This window comes from Pteropus alecto, unplaced genomic scaffold (genome assembly GCF_000325575.1).
Source record: "Pteropus alecto unplaced genomic scaffold, ASM32557v1 scaffold87, whole genome shotgun sequence".
NCBI classification, from domain to species: domain Eukaryota; kingdom Metazoa; phylum Chordata; class Mammalia; order Chiroptera; family Pteropodidae; genus Pteropus; species Pteropus alecto.
This window is the reverse complement of record NW_006443225.1, coordinates 10093287-10119461: the sequence shown is the minus strand read 5'-3', so window position 1 is coordinate 10119461 and position 26175 is coordinate 10093287. Positions and strand designations below refer to the sequence as shown.

General features: G+C 40.6%; 1 protein-coding gene across 5 annotated transcripts in view; it reads right to left on the bottom strand.

Annotated features, from left to right (window-relative positions):
- Positions 1-26175, bottom strand: part of DNAJC5B (DnaJ heat shock protein family (Hsp40) member C5 beta) — a 156574-nt gene that overhangs the window by 85168 nt on the left and 45231 nt on the right. For all 5 annotated transcript variants that reach the window (XM_025041204.1, XM_025041202.1, XM_025041201.1 and 2 more), the window contains one exon: positions 9720-9782. Coding sequence is in view for 3 of the 5 variants with exons in the window: in XM_025041202.1 (XP_024896970.1) it covers positions 9720-9722 (3 nt within the window). In the remaining 2 variants the exon portion in view is untranslated. The remainder of the gene's footprint in view (positions 1-9719; positions 9783-26175) is intronic.

The window sequence follows — 26175 nt, the reverse complement described above, 5'->3', positions numbered from 1 at the left end:
ACACCTTCCCCTACATCAGAGAAGGTAATACGTCTGGGCTTAAAAACTGGGCTAGAGTTTCTGGAAGGAGTACAAATAAACAAGAGACAGTGAAGGGTTTGAACAAGGACTTGGGTATCAACACTTTCAGTTAATAAGAACATGGAAGCAAGAATTGCTTCGAATAATCCAAAGTAAGTGGTTACATACCTCTACTTTGTTTTTTGCAAAGAAACTGCTCCTAGTTCAGTTAAAATTTTGGAACTGAACTATTCCTACTTCATATGAGATTTTATAAATTAGTATTAAATGCATTAGGGAAATAATTATTCAGCAAAAACATGAAGTCAGTTTACTTCCTTGCTTACTTTTTTTGTAAAGTTGAAATTTTCACTTCACAATTCATTCACTTATAAATGTTAATTGCCAACCTACCATGAACAAGGCCCTATGCTAGGTGCTACAGGGGAAGACTTGAACAAAGACATTGTCCTCAGAGAGCTTAGAGCCTAATCATGTGTAAGTTAAATGCCAAAACAAACAAACAACAACAAAAAAACTCTATCAGAAGGTACTGTATAAGTATTATAAAAGAATTATTATCAAAGTGGTATTAGATATTAAAGAAGAGAGAACTGACATCTAAATGTGGCAGAAAGGGAAAGCTTCATGGAGTGGAAGGCATATGAAATGAGTAAAATGATGGGTATGTTTTTGACAAGTGAAGTTGAGAGTGAGAGGCGAGAAGGAATTCTGGGTACAGCCGGGTTAGAGTTTATTAACAACAATTCTAATCAAGTCAAAAAGTCTTAGTGCTACAAAATGCAATCAAGATATGCATGTATTTGTAACCCACTCAAAAGGCTTCGAAAGAGCATATGATTAACCTACACAAATGACAGGATAGTTAAAAATTAAGATTATAAGGGAACTCCTATACTTTTTGCTCAATTTTTTATAAACCTGAAACTGATCTAAAAAATTAAAGTCTATCATTTAAAAAAATAAAGATAGAGTATATTGTACTTCAATTAAATGTTTTTAAGATTAAGGAAAAGTCATTGTCAACACCTTACTGCCTGCCATTGTCACGGATGGCTTCCATTATCTTACGGACAATCCAGTCCAATACTCTATCTACCTCAACTTTAGAGTCCTTCAACTCAGCTTTGATGGCTCCTGATCCCCTATATTTTTGTTATCACCTAGTTCTAAATTTTTAAATTCCAGTTGTTCTCTGACCATCTCTTCCCGTCCTTCCAAACCCACCATTTCCTATTAAACTTGTATTAAACTGCTATTTGAACCTTCCAAAGGCCTATATCCCATTGACCGTATCAATTTTCCCAATTTACCCTGTTTAGCTAAGTAGGCCATCACTCTATCAACTTCCCTCTTGGGCATACCATAGATGCCTTACTCCATTGTCCTGTTGAACTCTCCCAGTGACAGCTGAGCCCTTGATAAATCTGCCTGTTCTCCCCTTTCCTTATCCCAATAGTTATCTCAGCTGAAGAAACTCATGACACTGTGTAGACTGCTTTCATTACAAATGGTCTCCAACCTTGATTATGCCCTCAACACAAGGCACCTCTCCCGTTGTCCACTGCAGAGTCTATAAACCTTCTCCAGTTTCCTGAAGCCCTCTCTCTTATCTATTTCCCTCTCACTCTTAGCAGGGAGCCTTTTTTGCCTCTGCAAAGAACTCAGAAGTCATTAAGTGTTACCTCTCCCAACTCCAGCCCTACACCACTCTGAGCACTTCCACATCCACACCCTCTCTTAACTTCTTCCTTCAGCTACTACCTTCCTTTGTGCCCTGAGCCTGACTCAGTACTACTACTTTAAGGAACTTGTTCCTTTAACTGTCTCCTTTAGCTAATTTCTACCACAGTCTCTCTTCTCAGCATAAAAACATTCTCAAATCTCTTCTATTTATAAAAACACAAAACCTCCCTTAAACCCAGACCCTTCTCCCCACCCGACTACTTTCGGTTCTCTTTTTTCCTTTTCCAAGCCAAGCTAAAGGAAAGAGTAATCTACTACATTTCCTTTCAAGCCATAATGCCCATCTCCAAAGCTAGACGAGGAGGATGCAAAAGTACCCAGGCTCGATAGTGTTTTATGCTGAATGACTCCCTTCGTGACATCATTCTCAAACTCTCCTAGGACTTCATTCAAGATACAGCTAGTAGACATGTCTCTGCCTCAAAGACAATGTTTATAGTGTCTTCATGTGATTTTTTTTTTCCATTCTAATGCCATTGCCAGGACATCTGGAAATGAAGTATGTACAGTTCAGATTAAGATGGACCTGAACTCCTAGTTACCCGCCAAGCTGTGCTTCTGGCTTACCTCGGTTTGAGAATCACAAAGATGTTTCCTTGAAACCATTGAACTCACAGCTTTTTATTTCTACTAAGCTATCTCTGATTATCTTTCCTTTGACTTTGAAATGATTCCCTTCTGAATTCATCCTCTGCTTAATACTCAGGTGGCATTCAAAATCTACAGGAGCTTACCTCTACAGTGACAGGCTTTTCTCTGTGTAGTTTGGGTTGAACACTACCCAAGTTTATTTCCATAACTACTCCTTGGTCCTAAGATTGCATTGGTAGGAGACAGCCAGGATGAGCATGTGGTCAGATATATAAATGTCAAATCACTATGTTGTACACCTGAAACTAATATAATATCAATATGCCAATTATACTGTAATAAAAAAATGAAGGAAAGATTACCATGTAAATCAAGACATCGATTGAGCATACGTTCTAATTTAAGAGATATTTAAATGTGGAAAACAGGGCTGCTTTTTTGGACTATAGGAAATACAGTATTTTTTGACTACTTACTATGCAAGACACAGCGCTAAGATATAAAGAGATACAGAGATGGTCACATATGGTATCTGCCCAAAGGAACTTCCCTACTGAGTAGGGAGACAGAAGTCACACACAATGCAAATGCAAACCAAGTGTTCCAGCAGAGTTATTAAGACTACCATTTTTGGAAGTTTAATTCTGAGTTCAAATCCTTGCCCAGTTTCCTCATCTATAAAGTGAAAATAATGATGCCTGTTTTGCAGGATTTCTGCAAAGAAGAAATGAGATGGTAAATGTAGAGTTTAGCATGGTCGAAGCACATTGGAAGTTCTTGGTGACGTCAGTGTGAGTTTGACTATTAGATCTATGGATTTAAAGGAGGAAGAGATCACATATGCTTGGGAGACTCAAGAAAGATTTCATTCTGTAGGTGGCCTTTATGAAAAGCCTTGCATGATATTTCTTTAGAGCAAGGTGGAAAAGCTTTATCTCTCTACAATCCTGGCATAGGAACCCTGAACCTGCCAGTATAACCACCTTAAAGGTCCTGAGCAGAGATGAAACGTTGTACATGTTAAAATTTATGATACTTAATCAGGATTGTACCTGGTCGATTCATTTATTCAACAAATTCCTATTTATACCTTCGATTTGAAACAGGCAATACTTGTTGAGGTGCTATAATATTCATAATAGCCAAAAAAGCAAGCAAAGGATATTCTGAATAAGTGTTTTTATAAAATAATTTCAAAAGAGCATACTTATTATTAATGGCAGGCAGGGTATTATGTACTTCTTGGTTTGTCATCCTGTCTATGGAGTACATATTGTAAAGGAACAAAAGCGGGAAATTAAATTTTACATGAACGTCGAGTGTTCCTTCCTTATAGTTTTATAAAGTAGAATTGTGGCAAGATTGTCCCTTGTTAATGCCAGGAAAAATTAAAAAATAAATCTTTTTTGAAAATGTCTTTTAGATAAACAAGTAAAACCTGTTAAAGTGGTTTGCAGTCATTACACATAGGTCACTTCCTATCAAAACAAACTCAGTGGATAAGTCTGAATTATTTGATTATGTCGGTATTTTATTTTATCAAGTCTTGCTTGGCATGAAATTAAATATATAAAGTTTGTATCGGAGCAAAATAAATATCAGTATTATTATTAATTAAGCCATTGTTGGCAGACTCAAATAATTTTGCTATAAAAGAGTTTTTATTTTACCTATGTTGATCTTAAGGTGCAAACTTATGGCTCAAAAATGAACAAGTGATTTTTTTAAATCTTGTCCTATAAATATAGAAGCAATTTTTGTATCAGATGTCTGTTTTAATAATTTCCTTCAAGATACTTATCTGAAAAAACACAATTGAGATCATATCATTAAGACTTATGTATTCTACATAAAAATGATCTAAGAAGTTCTAATATTCATTAGCATTCTACATCTCAGTCTCATTCCCAAGGGGTTTATTATAGGACTTTGTTTGAGACTATAATTATTGTCTGGGTTTTAGTTATATCACTAACAATTAAAATTTGATATAACATTTTGGACTCTAGTCATCTAGAACATTTCTAGTATCTCTTGCGGATGTGATGTTTAGAGTACTCTAAACTGATTTTAGAGGTAGAGCTTATCATTATCTGGAGAGGCCCTACAACTTTCTCCTTCCCCCACTCCCTCATCTTTATTAAGCTGAAGTCCCATCTAGAGCCATTCCTCAGTTCCTTGGAAACCTTTGTCAGGTGTATTAATCAGCTTTTGCTGTGTGTACCAAAAATTCTCAGTGGTTCTTAATAACAGAACATTTACATCTTGCCTGTGAGTTGACTGGATGGCTGTGGCAGCCTTGTTCTTAGCTGTGGGTCAGGTTCAGGTATGTTCCATGAGTCTTTCATTCTGGGACTCAGGTTGAAAGAACAGTGGCTCGTAGGCCAAACTTTTCTTAATGTAGAGTGTGGGAACACAAAAGACTGATAAGTCAAGTCAAATAGTGCAAGCACATTCAAAGCTTCTGCTCACATTCATTGGCCAAAATAACTCATATGGCTAGCCCCAACAGCAATGGAGAGGGTAGGACACTCTCCATATAGGTGAGGAAAGGAAGACAGAGAGTATTTGCTGAATGGTACCCCCACTCAACATACCATAATAGATCAAAGACAGGATAATAAAAATAAACAGTCTATTGCAGAAGGGGAAGCAGTCACTGGTCTGCAGCAATTCTGAAATCTTCCTGGGCTCAACTATTGCCAAGTCCTCAAGCTGGAGGTAGGGAATGTTCCTTGATTTGACTCCAGTTCCGTTCCTTGGGAATAGCTTTCCTTACCACTGTTGTTATGACTCTTGGCTCCACCTTCTGAGAGATAATTTTCCATGATCCTTCTTGGCCACATCCAAAGGAGAATATGCTCTTCCTGGAAGCTGTGCAGCTTCTTCATCCCACTATCTGCCTGCAGAATATTGGGACCCTAAGGTTTTCTTTTTTAATAAAATTTTAATTGAGAATACTTTTACATTTTCACAAAAGTTGCTAAGATAGTACAGAGTTTTCCCATACACCCAATATCTAGTTTCTCCTATTATTAACATCTTACATCAGTATGGTACATTTGTCACAAGTAATGAACTAATACTGATACATTATTATTATCTTAAGATCTTTTTTTATGGCTCAAACAGTCACAATCTCATTTAGAAAAAAAAGTCACGGCCTCTTTTAATCCAGACCAAGGTGCTTTGGAATTTAAATTTCTCTCAAAAACTATTTAAAATTTTTTTGTGTGATTCAATTAGCTACGTGAGATGAGAGCTGTATCCACAATAATTTTCAAGTCATGCCTCCCTCTCTCTAAACTTAATTACAAATAGTTTGGGCTTATCAGTCTTTGTGGAACCTAGTCCTTCTCTTTTTCCTGTGAGCCATTTTGTCCAGATTAAAAAATATACTGGGTGCCACCTTAATCTATCCAAAGGTTTACAAAAGAGTATGATGGTGATTTTTATTTGATCTTGGTCATGAGACTGGATCTTATTTAGCATCTTAACCAGCCTTTGCAGCCTTAAGCATTTCTCAAAATTTTCTTTTTCTATTTGGAGATGAGAAACAGTTCTATTTTTCAAATTTGCAAGTCTTAGAATTTCTGGAGTCACTCTTTATTCTTTCATCTCTGCCTGCAAGCAGGCCAATCTTTTGGGGGGTGGCTGGGGGATCTCCATTTAGGCCAATTCTTTCTTGAAAGACCTTAACGAAGGCAGCAGCCAACTTATGCTGATAATAGTCTGTGTTGAAATCTCTTCACCAAAACCACATGTTCATAAGGTATATTTTTTGACTTCAAGTTATCACAGGTGACAGTTTTATCAAATATTTGCTATTAGATCACGGGTCTGAGGTTGCCTGCAATGGCTCTGCTCCAGCCTGCAGGTAGTTCAGATTTGCTTCTCTGCTCTCAGTCAGCACCCAGGGCGCTTTTCATGGCAGAGGGCAGCAATGCAAAAGGCCAAGCCAAATCACACAAGCCTGTTTTAAGCTACTGCTCACATTTTATTGGCCAAAGCTTGTCACACAATCAGACCTAGTCAACGGAGGAAGGAAAGAGAGCAGATACTTACGTGACAATACAATCTACCTCACCAGACAAAGGTCTGGCTTTAATTATTTGTCATTCAGGTGGTCACTAAAATGAAGGGGAGCAGAAAAGGGAGGGATGTAAATATATTTAGGGAAAACATTTTTTTTAATATGCTGCTACTGAAAATTCTAATCCTTTATTTCATCTCCCTTAAATAGCTCCTTTCCATAAAAGACCAGCTGGGAACACACTGCCAATACTTAATTTCTGAGGGGAGTGCAGACTCCTGAGCATCGCTACTGGATGCTCCTCAGCGCTCCCTAAGGGCCGCTGTCTTACTTTTCGCTAGCTCTGTTCAGTTCCAAATGACGCAGAGATTCTTCTTTCCGGCCCTGCTATCTCTGCCACAGATGACAGTTCTCTTTTACCAGCCTTTTCTAAGGGGGAGATCCTTTTGCCTTTTAAAGAATTTACAATGTCCTGATACGTCTCCACATTCTTTTCTGACCTTGGGCAAGAGGGGAACTGAAGGCAGAGTTGCTCTGGCATGGTCCTGACCGTCCCATCCCATTCCTCACCGTCAAAGTCAAAGGTCCTAGCACCCTAGATGTACCTTCGCAGCCGCTCCTCCTGGGGTATCGGACAACAGGTCCTAGCCACACTTCCAGTCTCTACATTTTTCTTGGTGTCCTCCTTTCCTCCTCCCCACTGGCTCTAGTTCATCCAGTCCGTCATCTCTAGCTTGGCTTCCTGCACCAACCTTCGAGCATGGCTCTACCTCCAGCCTGCCCACCTCTAAACCACTCTCTCCATTCAGAATGATCTAGAGTGAGCTTTCTAGGGTGAAAATGTGATCTTGTGGCTCTCTTTACTTAAATCTTTCAATGTTTTCACATTTTGCCTTTAGTAACTAAAAGGTGCTTTTCCATGCATGCCCCTTTTTCCTCCAAAATATTCAGCTTTAGTAGAGGGTCAAGCTTCCTGTACCCATTCAGACTTCCACACCTCCAGGCCCCTGGACACAAGCGAAATGGCCCTGGCCATCCTGCTGGACAGGACTACTGGGCAGCAGAGTAGGCCCGAAAGCCTAGCCCCACAAGCTTGCCCCCACCTCCAGCTGACACCTCCCACATCACCCCTGACCTCCCCAAAGGGAGACATGACCACTGACAGAAATGTAATCAAATGGCCGGACACATGACATTAGCTCCACAAATTGTGGAACTTAAGTCCTGCACCCACTTGATCCTGTCTCTGTGGGATCAGGAAGTAAAGAAAGAGCTGCTGGAAAGTCAATGGAGAAGGGAAAAAAAAATTTAACACTTAGGAAATTTGAAATAATTCTCTTTTCTAGGGTTTCAGAAACTGTAAGAAAACAATTCCTGTCTGAGGTAGGAGTGGACGACCTCAGGAGGTACCTCCTTAAGATCCTCTGGCGACGGTCTGGGGAGGTGGACCCCTTCAGCACTCCTCCTGTTTCTCATGTACGGGCAGAGCCGCAGGGACCCCGGCATGGTCACAAAGTTGGTGGCGCTGCCAGGAATACCATGAAAAGTCACGTGTACTCATGAACAGATCCCTCTTTCTTGGACAAAATCACTGCTCTCTTTTGAAATGATTTTAATCAAGGTGTTTTTGTTGTTGTTGTTGTTGTTTTCAAGTAACAAACACATCAAATTTACTCAAGCAAAACAGTGTAGTTATTGTAAGATTCTGGGCTATCTCATAAAACTCAAGGCCAAGAAAGTAGGCCTTATGAGTAACTGAAATGAGGAATTGGCTACTATACTAACAATTGAAGCCAAATCTGAGCAGTATGTGTTACCGTTGATGTTTTCATATAATTATTAACACTATTGGCCCAGGAGACCAGATGCTGGACTTGTCAAATACCAGCTGTATTCACCACCTCTTTCTCCCTGAAACTGACCCTCCTACCACTTTCCATGCAGGAAGCCAGCATGTAATTTTTCCTGCACATGGCAGCCACTGGAGGAATCAGATGAGGGCATATGATCCAATGGCAGTTTATCCTTTGCTGGCCAGAAACCCATGAGGTGGATTAGTGCAAAGGTGTCACCCCAATGGTATCAATGGTAGTTAGCCAAGCCAGTTATTTTGGATTGGGAAATATGGAAAGATTGGCCAGTGAGTAATAAAGGTAAATAGAACTAATTTACAGAGAGATACAGATGCCAAAGCTAAGAGCCCATGCTGGCTCACATTGCTGGAGACAGTCATTGGCTTCTAGAAGTGTCTTTCCCAGTTCTAGTTTATAGGTACCTGTATTAGTTTTCTGGGGGATCCTATAACAATGTACTGCAGACTAAGTGGCTTAACAACAGAAATTTATTTTCTCACAGTTCTGGAGGCTAGAAGTCTGATATCAAGGTGTTGGCAGAATTGGTTTCTCCTTGGCTCATAGATGGCCATCTCTCCCTGTGTCCTCACAGTGTCTTCCCTCTGTGCGTGTCTGTGTCCTAATCTCCTCTTTTTATAAGGATGCTAGTCAGATTGGATTAGGCCCCATGCTAATAACCTCATTTTAATTGTCTCTTTAAAGACCCTATCTCCAAATACAATCACATTTGAGGTATTGGGGGTTACTCTCTTTTTTTTAAGTGACTTGTGTGAGTCTATGCAATCAAAAGAGCCTAACAAACTGTATTAGGGACTCTCTGTTATAAGTGGCAGAATACCTAATTCAAATGGCCTTTAGGAAAAAAGGGAATTTGTTGGTTTAAATAACTGAAAAGTCAGGAGTATCACTATCTTTAGACATGTCAGAGTCCAGAACTCAAATAAGGTCATTTTATCTGTCAGGGTCTGGCAGAAAATAGATGGCTCCATATAACTGTTGGGTTTTTTTTTTTGTTTTTTGTTTGTTTTTTTGTTTTTTTGTTTTGTTTTTGTTTTTGTTTTTGTTTACAAAAGGACTACTTACAATGATGAGGGCAGAGTTTAGGAAGATTACAAGGCATATTGAAGTAACACAGCAGGTAATTGTGGGACATTGTTATCATCTCTAGACAAGAAGGAGCAAAGCAAGAGTGGTTACTGGAACCCGAAGACAGAGAGTTGTATGGCAAGGGTCCCCTGACAGGAGCTATAACCTTTAGTAAAGAGACAATCAGCCTGAGGAGACCCAACAGAAAGGGACTGGAAAATAAATTATCTTATGTGACTGACCACATTAGTTAGTACTCCCACCCGGAAGCCAGAGGAGACGACAGGTTGATAGAGTCCATTTAGTCAGCTAGTAACAAGGAAGAGAGAGAAGATCTGGGGGCAAGTTGAATATACCGAGAACCACTGTCAAGATTTGGTCTCACTCACCATCTTCTGTGTTGGGGTCTTTCTAAGCAGAGTCTCAGCTCATCACTCTTACAGCTTGGTAACCTGTGGGAAGAGAGCTTCTCTTAGCTAGGTTTTTCCAACAAAAACCCAGAATTTAGTCTCGTTGGCCTGGCTTATATCACCATACCATCTCTGAATTAATCACTGTGGCCAAAGGACAGCTGAGGAAGTCATGACCACCGAATACCCTTGGAGCTAGGAGGGTGGGGTTAGCCCCATAGAAACACATAGTGTAGAGTTGGGAACAGTGGCTCCTCAAGGGAAAATTCAGGTGTCATTAACAGAGCAAGGGTGAGTACATAGAGGCTGGATGGGCAAAAACAGCACATGTACAGTACATTACCCAGACTATTCAGAGTCCAGTCTTTGGTAAATATGTAATAGCTGATTGCATTAATTGAGCACAATATGTTTCGAGAATTATTCATGACATATATTCGGATCTCAATAAACAGTTGCAAAAATTTCTTGGAATATAAATGTTAATCCATAGACAGAATTATTTTACAATTGACTGAGATGTTTCTGAATCTAGAGGATATTTTTCCACTTCCGGTCTTTATAGTGATCCTTATGAATGTTGACTTATGATTATTAACTTCTTGTTTGTAGAAATCTATATTTACACCCCAAACACTGCCCCTTTCAGTGTACTGAATTATTTTATAAACCCTGTTTATTTGCTTTCATTAGACCACAGTCTTGAGAATTTCTGGCTTGTTTACACACATCACCAAATATTTTTTTAGACTCGTTTAGAAAAAGATCATTATGAAAGAGGTAATAAACTAAAGTAAGATTAGCGAACAATTTAAATTTAACTGTTAATAAGGCTTCTTTGTTTCTGCCCATTGCAGATGACTATCAATGTTGCTAAGAGCTGTTTACTAAACTGATAGAAATGAATATTGCCTTTAAAAAGTCAAGCTGCCTTTATCTGATTTCAAATGTGAGCTTGTAAAATTAATGCTTCTGATGTTTGCTTGCCATTCAAGCATAACTTTTCTTCTACCCACACCTACTGGTTTTTTTGTTCAGCTCCAGCAAGTTTTTGGCAGTAGTTCTGTCGATGGCGCTTTGGTCAAGAAGCCCTGCCAGTAAATCTTAAGCAACATTTTGCAGGGAGTAGGGGTCAGATTGGGCTGACATTGCAAATCAAAGAATTTCCAACGTATAAGAATCATCATTTTTAAGGTTTTAATGTCATTGAAAGTTTCAAATAGAGAAACGTCCCCTTTATGTCTCCCATGTTCTGGAGAGAGAGGATTTCTTGGATTTATTTCTTAAATATTTATGCAGTGGACAAGAGAAGCAGAGACCCCCACCTTAATGGGACTTAAGCTCCTGTGAGGGGTTCCCAGATACATGGAGGCTGGGGATCATCATGGTGTCTGCAGGCGTGCATGTGTAAGTGCATGCAGTGTAGTGCACCTTCTGTCCATTCATCCTTGCACAGAACATGCCAGGGAGAATAGGAGAGAAAGCCTGGAATTATGAAGCATCTACTCCTCCGTTATCAGTGCCAACAAAGGCAAGCAGCAATGTAATTAGCTCCCCAAATCTCACCCATTCACTTTTGGAATACATGACACACAGCAAGAGTAGATTTAGCTTCATTCTCATCTCTTACATAGATATCGCATCTGTGGAAACCCTGCCTCTTTTATTAAGCCTTTCTGATTATTCCAGCTCAGAATGTTCTTATTGTCTCCTTTTGGTCAACTTCTGTAGTACTTAGACTTAAATATATTGTCTTTCATAGTAGTATCTGATTTTTAGATACCTCCCTATGCTCCTTGAGGGTGGGAACCAGATTTAATGCTTTTTTTTATATCCCCCACGGCCTGTATTTTGGGGTAGAGCAGAAGCTCTATAACTACTGACAAAAATAAAAGGAACACTTTGCTCAGGTTAATATTAAACTTAGTTTGCATTCTCACCCAGTCATTATGGAGCCATTTGTGTAGGGACAGCCTTGAACGTACCAGTAATGAAATAGATCTTATCTGGTAGCTGGAGGAAGTAGACCAAGCCAAATAAAAATCTAATAAATTGGGTCAAAACTGACCCAGAGAACATCAGAACTGGAAGAGTTTATACAAACATCATTTGGTACACAGCCTCTTAATTTCATATAAAAGAAACCAGGGCTTTTAGGGGTTATGACTTAACCAGGGTCACATTGGGAGTCAACTAGATGTAGACTCAACTTTGTGTTTGCCAAGTCATCATAAATCATTTTTCAAACCCTCTTTATTGTTCCTGGCATTGTGTCAGGTGCTTTCCATATGGTAATACTCTACTTCATTTAATCTTCACAACCCTTCTGATCTGGGAAACAGAATAAGTAGGAGACATAATATTAAGAGATGCGTTGCTATTTATTGTGGGGGCTTATTAGCAAAGACCAAAATCTGTAGGGAAGGGTAGGCTGAGATGCAGAACACAGAGCGAAGCTGCCGTCCACAGGTAGAACTGCTTCTTCAGGGAAGCCTCGGCCCTACTTTTAAGCCCTTTCAACTGGTTGAATCAGGCCTACCCAGATTATCCAGTCAACTCACCTAAAGTCTACTGATTATAGATTGTCATCACATCTGCAAAACACCTTCACAGCAACACCTAGAATGGCATCTGATTGAATATATGGAGAACTGTAGTCTAGACACTTACACACTAAACTGACCATCCCAGGTACTGTTATGCTTAACTAGTTCCCCAAGTCACAGGGCTGCAAAGCCGGGACCCCAGGCCCATGCTACCTGTCTCCCTGGTCTGTATCTGAGTCATGCAGTTTGTAGTCTCTGTGTGCAAACTTGAATGATTTCTCATACTGCTCTGAGCCCCAGAGTCTTCCCCTTTTGAAATACAGAAAATCGCATCTGTGGCACAGAGTTGATATGTGAATTAAATGAGAAAAAGTGAGTTATTAGCACCTAAGAAGAGCCAACAAACGTTAGTTTCCTTTCCTTCCCCTTTACAGTACATCACACTCATAATCACAATCACACACGTGTGAATTGTGCTCCCAGTTCATACCAAAATTAATATCACAGGATGGGTCCTGGCTCAGGTATGGGTTTCTTTCTGAAATATTACATAAATATTGCAATTTCAAGGAGTAGCAAAGCTGTAACTTTCTCCGTGAATCCTTGGGTGTTCTTTCTGATTCACCCCATTTCCCTTTCCTGCTTTGACTCCTGTCTGCTGGAAGATTGGTTTACTTTCTTAGCCAGATAAAAGAGGACAAATTGGCTGATTCTGGCTCTTGCTTTTTAAAATTTACTTCTCCCTCATCAGAATTCAGATCTCTTTTCTAAGAAAGAAGTGTTTCTGCTTTCATGCAGTAAATGTAAGAAATGATCTTGTGTGTTGACACTTTGTGAGCATGTTCCCAAATGTCACTTCCTACTACTTCCAAGAACATTGAAGGTTGTCTGCAAGGACAAGAGGATTTGATATGTAGGAATTCTTTGTCTTCCTTAACTTGGGTAAGGCAAAAATGGAGTTGATTACCCCTGCTATGTTCTTGAGATAAGGGCAATCACAACCAATAACCAAGTGGTACCACCTGATATTTTTCAGTTTATCTTTTATGCCCATACCAGAAACCAACAATTTTAGAAGATATTCATGGCCTTGACATTAACTTCAAATGAAAACATTTCTTCTCATTGGAAAGTCATAACTGCATGTTTTTCTGTACTACCAACCTGTACTTCCTAATTGGGAAGTAGATATTTATTGAATGCCTCGCTCGCCTCACCCTTCCATCCCTGAATTCATCTGATAGGATCTCTTTACCTCATCTAGGTGCAGCTAGGGGAAAAGTATACTATGAGTCTCAAATATACTAGGTGTCTTCAACATGTGGTCCTACCCACATGAGCCCTTTGTGCCATTTATTTTATTACCCTCCCCCATTCTCTGCTATCACTATTCCAAAGATCTCCCTATGTCCTCCTACTCAATTTCTGCCTCTCTGCCATACTCTCAGCATATGATCTTGCCAACTCCCTTGCACATAACTTGAAGGCTAGCAGACAGAAACTCCTACAACTTCCTGATTGACCACCTCTTGCTTTCCTACTAAAACCTTCCTGTATCAGCCATGTTCCTTACTTTCCTCCCCTCTCAGAAAAAAAAAAAAAAAGGATATTCTTTCTCTTATTCCAGGTAAGTCCCTCCATTTATCCTCCTCTGCCCAAAAATTCTCTGTTATTTCCTTTCTTGAATTTTAGACTTTTTTCTATAGGATCCTATCCAACAGCCTTTAAAGAGGTACAAGTGTTGCTTAGAAAGAAGGAAGGAAAGAAGGGAGTGGAGGAGGGAGGAAGGGAGGGAAGGAGAAGAAAGGAAGGAGGGAAGGAGGAAAAGAAAGAAAGGGAAGGGAAGGGATGGGACGGGAAGGGAAGGGAAAGGAAGGGGCAGGAAGAGAAGAGAAGGAGGGACAAACCCCTCTAGCTGTTATTCTGTCTCCTCTCCTCAGACAGGCTTCTCAGGACAGTTGTCCTCATGTCTTCAGCTGCTCAGCTTTCGCTCTCTATGAACACACTGCAATTTGCCTTTTGCTCCCACCACTAAAGATGCTTTTGCTAAATTTCCAGTAATCTCCCAATTACCAAATCCAATGGATACTTTTCATTTCTTATCAGACTTGATGATTATGGGGCATTTGACGCTGTCTTCTTGAAAAAACGCTTCCTGATTTCCAGGACATCCACACACACCTGGTTCTCTTTCACCTCCTGACGGATTCTCATCAGGATCCTTCACTGACTTTCTCCTTCAACCCGCTTCTAAGCCTCTGTCTTTACTCTTGTTCTCTTCTTACTCTGTACTTTCTTCCAATAATGTCCAGGCCTTACCAGGACTTTAATGGCTCCTTTCTCCCCGTGTCAGACATCACTAGAACCTACCTAAGTTGCTACAGCAGTTCCCTGCAGCCCAGAGAACATCTCTAGGCAACACCTTTCACTCACTGCTTAGAACACTTTTCTCTTGTTTTATCTCCCTCTTATTCCCTGGAACGAAGATCGGTACTTTCTGAGAACCCTCTTTGCATGCATGACTTATTTAGATGATCGGCCAGGCTTTTGAAGCTACTGTAACAAGAACAAAATTATTAATGCATGAATCTTTCCAACCTTTCCCATCCTCCGGGCTTCTAAAAGGATCCTGACTTTGCAGGTTTCATTTCTTCTCTTCCTCTACCCTTTAGAGAAGCCTCTTCCTGCCTTGCCAGACACATCTTTGGAGATTTTATAATGTAGAATAAGGAGGAAGTGGGAGGGAGATAGGACAGGAGATGGTGGGGCTAGGAGTTGGGGGAGGCTTTTCAGGACGTGGAGGGCTGGAGGAGAGAGAAATCAATGAGAAAGAGAAGGAGGTCTTAAGAAGTATTTTAATTGTCTATGTGTTCATTCAAAATGGTAAAGCAATGCAAACATATAAAATAACAAATAATTTTGGTAGTATTTTTCGGTTTATGGTGGGCTTTCTTTGATGACGATTCTGCTCTAAGGTGGACCACGGGGTTTCCCAAGCATACCACTCTTTTCCCCAAGACTCCAGATGGAACCACCGTGGATTCCCCCTTGGATACCACTCTGGCAGCAGAGGCTTCCCCTTTTGCCTCGAGGCCAGCCTAAGTGGGAGGAAAGATCCGAGCGCTCTTCTGGTCTCATGTATGAGGCTCTGGGTTCTGAACCAGAATCTCCAGGTCAGTTCTCTCTCCTGAGCTCCAGACCTGTCTGTTGAACTGCTTGCAAGACATTTCATCTAGATGTTTCACGGAACCCTCACATTCAACATATCCCAAACTTATCTCTTTATCATCCCTCCTTCTTAATGTTCTTTCTCTTATATTTCTCACTAAACATTAAATTTCTCTTATGTTTCTACATCAACCTCAGCTGAGTCACTTAATATGGAAGCCTAGTTGTCATCCTTCCCTTTGCTAAGCCTTCTCATCCAGATGGTCACCAATTCTTCCCTACTTCTTAAATATATTGACATGCTGATCCTCTGATGTTTCCTGAACTCTTGAAATATCTAATTTTCATGTCATGCCATTGAGCATCCTTTTGTCTTTTGTGTCTTTCCATTCCCCACCTGTGCTTGTCTGTTAAACATTAAATGGCACTTAAACTTCATCTCTTCTTAGAAACCTTCCTCGATTGGCCCAAGTGGACCTGATTACTTTCTCCTTTGTACTACTTTGAGCTTACAGGTATCAAGGCATTTATCACAATGTTCTGCAATTATTTTATTTATTCAACTGTCTCTGGTCCTAGACAATGAAATCCTTGAGGGAAATCATTGTATCTTATTGTCGAATCTCTGGCACCCAGCATGGTGTCTAGTCTCTAGTAATTGCTCAGTAAATAAGCATTTATTAATTACATGAACGAATGAGCAATAAAATTGTGAGGTTGTCAGGAATCCGAACAAAAGATAGGAAAGATGGCTTCAGAAAATTAAATAATTTGCCCAAAGTTACACAGCTGCTAAGTGAGGGACGAGGGTGTGAACCTGGGCTGTTCCTACAAAGCCCATACCTTTTTTCGCAACGGTCACACCACTTCTTAGCTGGTCAAAGCTCTTCTTACACTTTAGACATTTATGTATAAACTTTGCTGATAGTGATAATGTTGTGTCTCCTTATGGTGACATTTTTAGGGCGTTTTCTTGGAGGTGTCTAAGGGATGCAAGAAGCATTTCAATTGTTCTGTTTTCATTGCATATTTTTATGCTCATATTTGAAGTTTCTCAGAAAACTTAAGCTCTTTTAGTTTTTTTTAATTAAAAATTATTGGGGAGACAAAATTAAAAAATTCAAGCTTTTAAAGCCTTTTCTTCTACATTTATTTGATAAATCCTAGGAAGTGATATTGTTGGAAAGGTCAGAATTGGAATCCCTCAGCTCTACCTGTTGTTATTCATGGAAGGCCAGCCATCAATGGGCACCCTGAAGCAAAGGTAGGTAGAAGAGTTTATTTTAAAGAAAATTTAAGGGACACAGTAGAGCTCTATTTACTATACTCAGCAAGGACCTCCCTGTGGATTCCTCAGAAGCCAAGTGAGCAGCCACTGATACCCAGTGAATCCTCTTCTGGATCCACTTCTGAATCTCCGTCCTACCCATCTTCTGTAATTGCTGCCTGTGGCAGTGTGGCACGAGATGTCTGGACATAGTATCTCAGGAAAGAAAAAAGAAACGTTTGGCGGTCTACACTCTTTGTGGGGGAAAAAACAGTTGGTTCTCCCCTGTTGGATGGTAGAGAATATGTAAATCAAACCAATGGTGTGGTTTTTTCTTTTCTTTTTTTCCCTCACTCTTTCAGAATTTCTCTTTTATTTCATTTGATAAGAATGTGTCATAATATATGGTCATTTCTAGTCATTTAAAAAATTATACCACTTTCCTAAGTAGTTCGGGGCACTTACATTCTCTATAAGCAAAACACAGAGATGTGGCCGTGACCATGGATCAGAGTCATTGAATTTTAAAATAAGCAAGGAACTTATGGCTCCTTAAAAAACCTTCATTGCCAAATAGGCATTAATCTTTCCAACATCCAAGGAGACAGGTGAAAGTGTACACTTTGTCAACACCATTTTAATAAACTATTTTGGGGAGAGCAGTCAGCAGCTCACTGACAGATGGACTACTGAGGGAGGAAAGTAATGGAGATTCTTACTAATTTGTTCCACCAACATTTTCTAAGCACTTTCTAAGCATCAAGTACTGTACTATGTGTTAAAGAAACAGAGAATAAAAAAACAAATCTGGCCTCTTCTCTTAAGGCACTTACAGAATAGTTGGCCAATCATAGCAGTTATGTACTGAATGACGAAGGCACTGAGGCCATTGGAACACTTTGAGGGGCACCTTGTAGGATGGAGATGAAGGAAGACTGTCCAGAGGTGGCACCTGGGCTGGGTCTTGAGGATAAATAGGAGATAAGCCAAGAAAAATATTAAAGTGTTGCTTCCTCTGCCTTTAATAAACAAAGGAGAGAAGACAGGCTCATTCAGGAGACAGAGAATGAGCCCCTTCCCTGGAAGCATTTACCCAGAAACCTCTTGCTCCCAACTGGGAACAGGCTTCCTAAGAATCCAGACAGGACAGGTCTTTACTCTCCACTGAGGCCAGCCATCATCAGCAGTTCAATAGCAGTGTTTCCCCCAAGCTAGGGAGAAACTACCCACATTGCATAGCTGTGCGATTGTGTACCCAGTGGGCAGGGACCAAGTACACAGTCTCTCCCAGCCAGTTGCTTCTGAAAATTGCTTGGTAAATCTTCGTATAGTGTTGACTCTTCTGAACTATTGCTTAATAGTAATTGTTTGACGCTCAATAAATATTTACGAATAAGAATTACAATTAGGCTCCACGGTGAGGAAAAAACAAAGCAAAGAAAAATGGAGCAGAGAGGAAAAGTGAAGGTTCAGGAAGAATATGAAAGAAGTAATCATTGATATTAACTTATTGAGTACTTAAATCATCACAAATCTTGAGCTTAGCACTTATGTCTATTACCTCATTTACTATTTACAACGACCTACGACATACGTTATTATTATCTCTGTTTAACAGATGAGGAGACTGAGGCTGAGGCTCGGAGAAGTTGAGTGACTCTCCTGAGGCCAGGGTGATGGTTCTGACTACAGACGGGGGTTCTTATCTGTTATATGTAACTTCTGGTAAGAGAGGGAGATGCCTCGGGTAGAAGCTTTAGTAACAGTTCTTATCTGAGCAAGAGCAGCAAGAGATGTTGCCCTATGTTTCGATAACTAAAGAATGAAGTTTAAATCTTGCTTGGGTAGCCTAAAAAAAAAACCTGTGGACCTAGCCACTGTTAGATGATCCACGCAATTTCTCTGGATATTCTGGGTCACCATTGTCACCTCTCCTGTCCTGCCCTGCCCGCTCCCCCACCTTGATTATCCTGATCTTTGAATATAATCCTTTATATCTATTTTAACCATCAACCTCCCATGAATGGCAAATGCATGTATACTTTTGGGGTGCTTTAGCATAGCAGGAAAACCAAGGATTAGGATCTGGTGTCTAATATATGATATCATAACAAATGCCCACATGTTGGCTTAGGACTTCCCATTAGATATGAGAAAATTTATTTTTAATAGAATCATTCATGAATGAGTTGTGGGTGGCTTTAAAAACTTTAGTTCATCAATGTGCTTTGACTATCAGATTGTCAGAAGTCCACTAGAAGATCCGTTTAAAGATTAAATTTTAATGTGTTTGAAGAGCTCTGCTTTTGCTATACCTGACCTGGTCATGTACATTTATGATTCATTTTATGCATCTAGGAGGCAGATGTTCTGTCTTATTTAACCTGCAGATAAAATGTTGCTGAATAATCAGTAACATTTTTTAGAATAAGTTAATGAAGATCAAAATGGTAAATGAAAATAAAGAAAATGTACCCCCATGTCATAATGTTTATAAACATAAACTTAGCCTGTAGTTAAATGCAATAAGATTAAATACAATAGGCTACTTTCTTTCATAATTTCTTATGTGGGCCAACAATAATGGCTACTTAGTTGAACGAAAGTACTGATTAAGAATGTCATTTTAAGCATCAGATTTAAAAGTGCATATTTAAGTTACTACCATCAATCATTCATTCATTGAAATAATTACTGAGCCCCTGCCACATACCAGGCACCATTCCGGGGAGTAAGGATGCAGTAGTGAAGAAAACAAAAGTGTTCCCTCGTGGAGCTTACAAGTCTAGTGGAAGGAGACCAAAATGGACCCTCAAATACACGATGTGTCCAGCGGGGAGAAAATTAAGCGAGGCAAAAGACGAAGAGAGTAATGAGGTGGTGTTCTTTTAGATGGGGAATCAGGGAAAGGCCTTCATGCTGTGGTGACATTTGAGCAGAGACATGGAGAAAGTGAATACTAGAGTCACGCAGGAAACCGAGAGGACGACGTTCCAGAACACCGGAGCCATGTCGTAAATGAGAGAAGAATATTCCAGGCATAGGGTAATAGCAAATACAAAGGCCCTGCAGTAAGAAGCTACTAGTGTGTTGGAGAGACATTGAGGAGGCCAGCGGGGAGATACTTAGAATTTAAATCCCAGTTGACCATGCATATATAAACTTTTTCATTTTTAATTTTCTAATAATTAAGTGGCTAAATAGAAACATCTTTTTGTTTCAATCCTTACTAAAAGTCTGTTTCCTACTTGGGGTAAATAATACATTATCAACTTATTTTAATTTTTTGTCCTTTTGTTTATGTCTACTGTGTCAGGCACGTGTGGGCGCAGTTAGGCAAGTAACAGTGAACATCTCAGACATATTTCAGCCTTGACGAAGTGTGCACGGTTGAAGAACTTGCATTCCTTGAGATCTTCATTTTCATGATATGAAATGGGTAGACGTAGGGGCCAGGATTAGGACTCTAACTAGGAAGAGGGGTGGGGGAGTACAGAGAGGGAAGGTAAAGCCCAGAAGGTAGAGAAAATCAGGAAGGTCTTGCAGGCAGACAAGCTCAGACTCTGAGGAGAAAGAAGAGTTAAGGCAAGGAAACCTGGGGTCATGGAATCTGAGACTCCCCAGGCAAAGGCACGGGAAGGCAGGAATCCTAGCCAAACATTTCAGGCAGCTAGGAGAGACCTGTGTAAAAGGCAGCAGGCATCCATAGCAAGAAAGGGGCTGAAACAGCCTGTCTCTGCCAGTAGGACTCAAGGTTTGGCGCAGGGCATTTCCAAGCGTTTTTGTCAAGGCCCAAAGGACAAGATCTCAATTTTTCTGTTGTGTCCAGGCCATGAGTTGAAAAGGTGAAGGCAGGAGTTTGACTGCATTGTTCACAACAGTCTGAGTTGACACATATTAGCTGAGTTGAATTGTCCACATCCTGACTACCTGAACTGGACTCAACTGCTTTCTAGCACAGTGTCCTCTGGGTCCCCGTGAATCTCCTAGCCAGCCATTGTCAGTTGTTGCTCATGTCTGCGCCCTCTCTCCTCCCCGATGCCCCTGAATAACAAGGATTATCATTGTAGAAAGTGCCAGAGCACAAAACAATAGCGGTTTTACTAAATCTCTGATATCAACTGAACTTTTTTTACATGTCTGCTTCTTCTAGAAGAAAATCCAGAAAACTTTAATTTTAATTCACATGTGAATGATCAAGATTTTTTGTTGTTATTACTTATTCTTTGGGATCATCTTTCTATTGCCTTATTCATATTTTTAAAATAGGCACTCTTACTCTTTCTTCCCCATACATGGATACATATATATTACATCTTTCACATAAACAGTACATCATGTAACTCTATGTATGATTATGCCTTATATACATTCATAACCATTCTTATCTATTAAATGAAAATAGCATTCAAAATATAAATCAAAGTAGAATGTGACTACTAGACTCTGGGCTTATATAACACAATGTAAAAGAAATCTGATAGCTGACATTCATAAAATTAGGTGTTTAAGTCCTACTGCATGGTTCTTGTTTGCCATGGCAACCTAGTGTATAGATAAACTCTGAAAAGATGGAAAGAAGGCCAGATACTCACACTGACTTAACAAAACTATTTTATTATAAGGGCAATTTCATTTACCTTATTCTATCCCCTTCAACAAAAAGTTTTAATGAATATTTTAATTTTCTGGGTTCAGAAGTTTTTCTTATTAATAATTTTTTTCTAAGTACAAACATAATCCTACTCTATACAGAAAATTTGATGGACACATTTATTCTTTTTACCTCTTAAAATCGAATCCTCTAAACCTCATGCTGAATGACTGCATGCAATGGAGATCACCCTATCTCAACTCGAGTTTCAGACAGCATCAGCTCTGTAATAACAGGCATGCTCAGACCAAAATAGGCCTTGCCCTTCCTCCAACATACCTAGTACATTCCACCTTGTCATCTATGCCCAAGCCCTTCTTTTACCTAGCTGGCTAACTCGGCCATCATTTCTAACTTACTTTATCCTCTTCCACCTTCTACTATAGAAGCTGGAAATGCTAAATGTCCTCTTTCCTAACTTCCCTTGCAACTTGGGTCAATCATGTGTCACAGTTAAACACTTTGAATGTCGTCACATCTGTTGTACTGCTATTATGTTTTATTTCTAAAAAAATTAGAGTAATTAGTATAGAAATGTGGATTCAATAAAATGTCATTATGGAGGTTTCGAGCCAAAAGAAGAGTAGTGTTAGTTTCTAGTTTACTTGGCTAAATTAAAAGTTTTCATCTGAAAAACAGCACCGATTCTTGTGAAGTTGTTAAATATTTCCTTGATTGTTGAAAATGTTTCAATTTCTTCTCCCTCCCTCCCTCCCTCCCTTCCTTCCTATTTTCATTTCTCCTTCTTCAGTTTGCTGGAGAAAAGAGGAGGGAGGTGTGATAATTTTCTGACAGCCTACAAGTAATAGAAAGGTTTAAGTCCTCTCCTGACAAATTTTGGTGACTTTACTTCATGACTAGACGCCACATTTTATTTAATTGATTAGTATGGGCTGACACCAATGTGCTATTAACTAGTAGACATAAAACTCAAGATTTTTTTTTTTACTTGTATTTCAGCAGATATCATTACAGGGATGTTAAGGTTTGGGTTTTTTTTCCCCCCCCAGAATGTGCTTAGGGGGTTACCAAGTCAAATCGTCCAACCCACAAGCTGTTGAACTTTAGTATACAAAGTAGTAGCTATAGATACTGAAAGGGTCACTTAGAAAGGCTATGTACACTTAAAGACACCTGTGATTAACACCAGAAGGAAAGAAGGGAAACCCATTGACCCTCAACACTATGAACAGTTTTACTTCTGGTTCCTAACAGTCAAGTGTAAACCAATGTCAAAGTAAAATGTCTCTGAACAAAAGAGTTATAATGTAGCAATGGCTGCAGCGGTCAGATCAAGCGCTCCCTTTGGATAGGCAGATGATGTTTGATGCCTTTGCACATTTGACCAATTTGGTGTAATAATCAATACTTTTCTAAATGTTCTTTAAAAATAGCATTCTTTAAAAATAGCATTCTCTGAAAGATTTCAACCCTGGCATTTACGAGGCACATCGGTTTCTGAAAGGAAACATGGTTGCATTTGCTGCACGACACTCGTCATGTGTTCGAGCGTGGGACAGTCTGGGACTCTGTGTTTTACATGTGCACTTTTAAAGCCAAACTCCAATCCCAATGTGACCATTTTTACAACCAACAAATGAAGAAGCAAGAGCAGAAAGAAGGAACGGGAAGAAGGAAAGAGCAGCTGGAGGAATGTAAAGTGGGAGAGAAGGGCACGAAACGGGTCAAATGCCCATTCCTTCCCGCTGGTCCGGTTCTTCCAACAATTCGAACATACACAGGCCCTGTGCCACACTCAAGTGTATGTGGGGGTCTGGGCGTGGGAGCGTGGGGTGTTCACAGAAGGTGTGACCCCTTCCCTTTAGGTGGGGGAGGCTGACACAGATAAAGAAGCCTGCCTTGCTCAATGTTTAACTCGCTCTCTGATAGTAACAGAACGGGCGAAGATGGGGGCAAAGACATTCTGACGGAGATGGTGAGATCTGAGCAGGGTCTTGAATGATGAGTAGCATCACGACAGACAGAGATGCACGGAAAGGAGTCAGCCAGATGTGGCAGTGTGGGTCATTCCCGCGGAATGGCAAATGAACTAGCACTCTCGGACCACAATTTACATGGGAGCAATGACGATTGAAGGGGAAAGCCAGGCATGGGTTAGACACAGGCCGAGAATTTCACCCTTTTTGTCTGCCTGGAAGTTGGTCAGTAAGGTCTCTGCCACAGCAGTGGGAAGGAGAATAATGTGAGCAAAGGTCACAGCTTCTGGGTAAAGCCCAGCCCTGTCCTTTCTCCACAGTCTCAACCTGAGCCCCTCTCGTGGCAAATAGTTCCGAATGCCCCTTCACCCTCTTCGTCTCTCTGTCTTCATCTCTGCTTCCGCGTTCTTCCTGCAGTAGACACCTATTCTCTTTGTCTGCCCAGGACCCTTGCCTTTTTCTGGGGTTGGTACCCTGTCCTGGGGAGCTCTTCCTCCTTCTACTCCACACACGTGAATCTCATGGGGTTCACCAGTCCCAGCACTCCAAAGCCCTGGGCACAGCCAGTTTGTTAGCAGTCGGTGTGGTATAAGACTCAAACCAGTCCTGAAATTTGTCACACTGGACGTAGGCAAAGAGATTTAGTCTCTCTTTGGCATTGAAGGTACAAGGTAGAAGCTGCTCATAGATGAAACTGGTTTAAGAGAGTAAAGCTGAAACAGAGAAAAAGCAGAGATGAGAATCCAAGATGGCCGTGCTTAAGTCCCCAGCTAAGTGTTCCTGAGGTTCAAATGAACTCGTGTACTTTCCACTGAGACTTCCAATAAATCTTTTTCGTTTTTAGTTAGGATAGGGTTTGTCACTTGTAACCACAAGGTTCTTAACTAAAAGATGTCTGTGCTGGTTATTTCCCATGTGCTGAGAAGTCCCTCTATCCCTGTGCCCATCCTGCTCTGTGTCCCAAAGACTGACTGTGTGGATTGCATCCAGGTGCTCCCTTGCCATCCTGCTTCTGGTTGGGTTTGGCCAGTGGGAGTTACGAGCAGGAGATGGAGGGAGGAGAGTGAAGCTGGGTATTTGTTTCTCTGGTTTGGTTCTAACCAGGCCCCTACAGTTTGCCTGCAAGCCTCTCGGGAACGTGCGGCTCCTGTCAGGGCCCTGTCCCAGTACCTCTCCCAGCTTCGGTAACTGCTCCCTTCCCCTGTCCCTTCCACAGAAGTGTAGCAATGGCTCCCTGTTTTGACTAGCCTAAAGTAAGCCACATCCTTATTGCTTTCTCTAAATCCTGCCCACAACTTTGCAAAGAGTCCTTTTCTTAAAATCGTCTCAATTACTCAGAGAGTCTTTTTCCCCAGGGTTCTGACTGCTACAAGCCGCCAGGTGACTGGTGGGGTTGTGAATCTTTCCTAAGCCAGGACTCTTGAAATCTAAGTGATAAACAAACTGCTAAACATCCTGGATTATTCAGTTTTGAAATGGTAGTTCTTAATCTACCATTATCAACTGACTTTAGCCTATAGGAGGCCTACCTTAGCCCAGGGTCAGCAAATCCAGGCCGAGGTTCATGCATTCCTCTTTTCCATACCCTCTATAGATTCACTAGTGAGAGTCGATCAATCACAGCTCTGTCCACTGGGCCCAGGCACAGTAGTCAGCACCAGTCCACTACGGGCCTTTCCAGCATTAACCCCAAAGCAGAACCAGTCTGTCAGTCTTGTGCTTTGTCCTGACATCTGCCCTGCCCAGGACATGTCCTCACGACATAGGGACAGCCAAGAATCCCAATGCCATACTTCCAACTAGAATCCTTAAGCTAGAGCTAAGGCAAGGATCATTTGCCCTACGGGGGTCCAATCTTGATTTTCTGGGAGCAATTTCTGGAAGCAGAGTCCTGGCTCAGGCCATTGGTCACTGCCAGAGTGCTTTGGTCATTCTGGTCATTTATGCCATCTTAAACAACCTCACCAAGACATAGGTTACATGGGTGAGACATCAGGAACTTCAGTGAACATTAGGAAACTTGTTGTTGAACTATTCAGCTATCTAGCCATTCACAAAATTTCATAGTCAGCAGCCCCAAACTTCTATACACCTTTGACAAAATAGTTTTTCTTTTTTTCTCCATTTTCCTGCTGCATAAGCAGTGTCTCATACATGACCCTTAACGGCACTCACCCAGCATGGCACACCCCATAGGTTTATTAGTCTCCCAGGGCTGCTGTCACAAAATGCCACAGATTGAGTGGACTGAAACAACAGAAATTTATTGTCTCCCAGTTCTGGAGGCTGGAAGTCAGAATCAAGGTGTCATCAGGGCCGTGCTCCCTCCAGAGCCTCTCAGAGGGCATCTTTCCTAGCCTCTTCCCAGCTTCTGGTGGCACCAAGCATTCTTTGGCTTGTGGCAGCCAATTCTGATCTCTACCTCCATCTTTACATGGCATCTTCCTTTGTGTGTCTCTGTCTTTTCATGTGGCATTCTTTTTTATAAGGACACCAGTCATATTGGCTTAGAGACCACCCCATCTTAAGTAATTATACCTGTAAGGACTATTTCCAAATAAAGCCACATTCTGAGGTACTGAGGTACTTCATGAGATCTTTGGGGGGGGGTGGGACACACAGTTTACCCCATAACAATAGGTGTACCTGAGATTGGCCACAACTCCCCAGATATTAACCAAAAGCCTAAAACTTTCTCTCTGATTCCAGAAGGCAATGTTGGAATGCAAGCGAGGATTATGTTTCTATAGAGATCATCTTTTAATTTTTTTGAAAGAAAGTGTCGTAAGTATTATTAACTCACAACTGAGAGACATAATGTCTTGTGGCAAAAAAAAAAAAAAAAAAAAGGCCCTAACAAAAG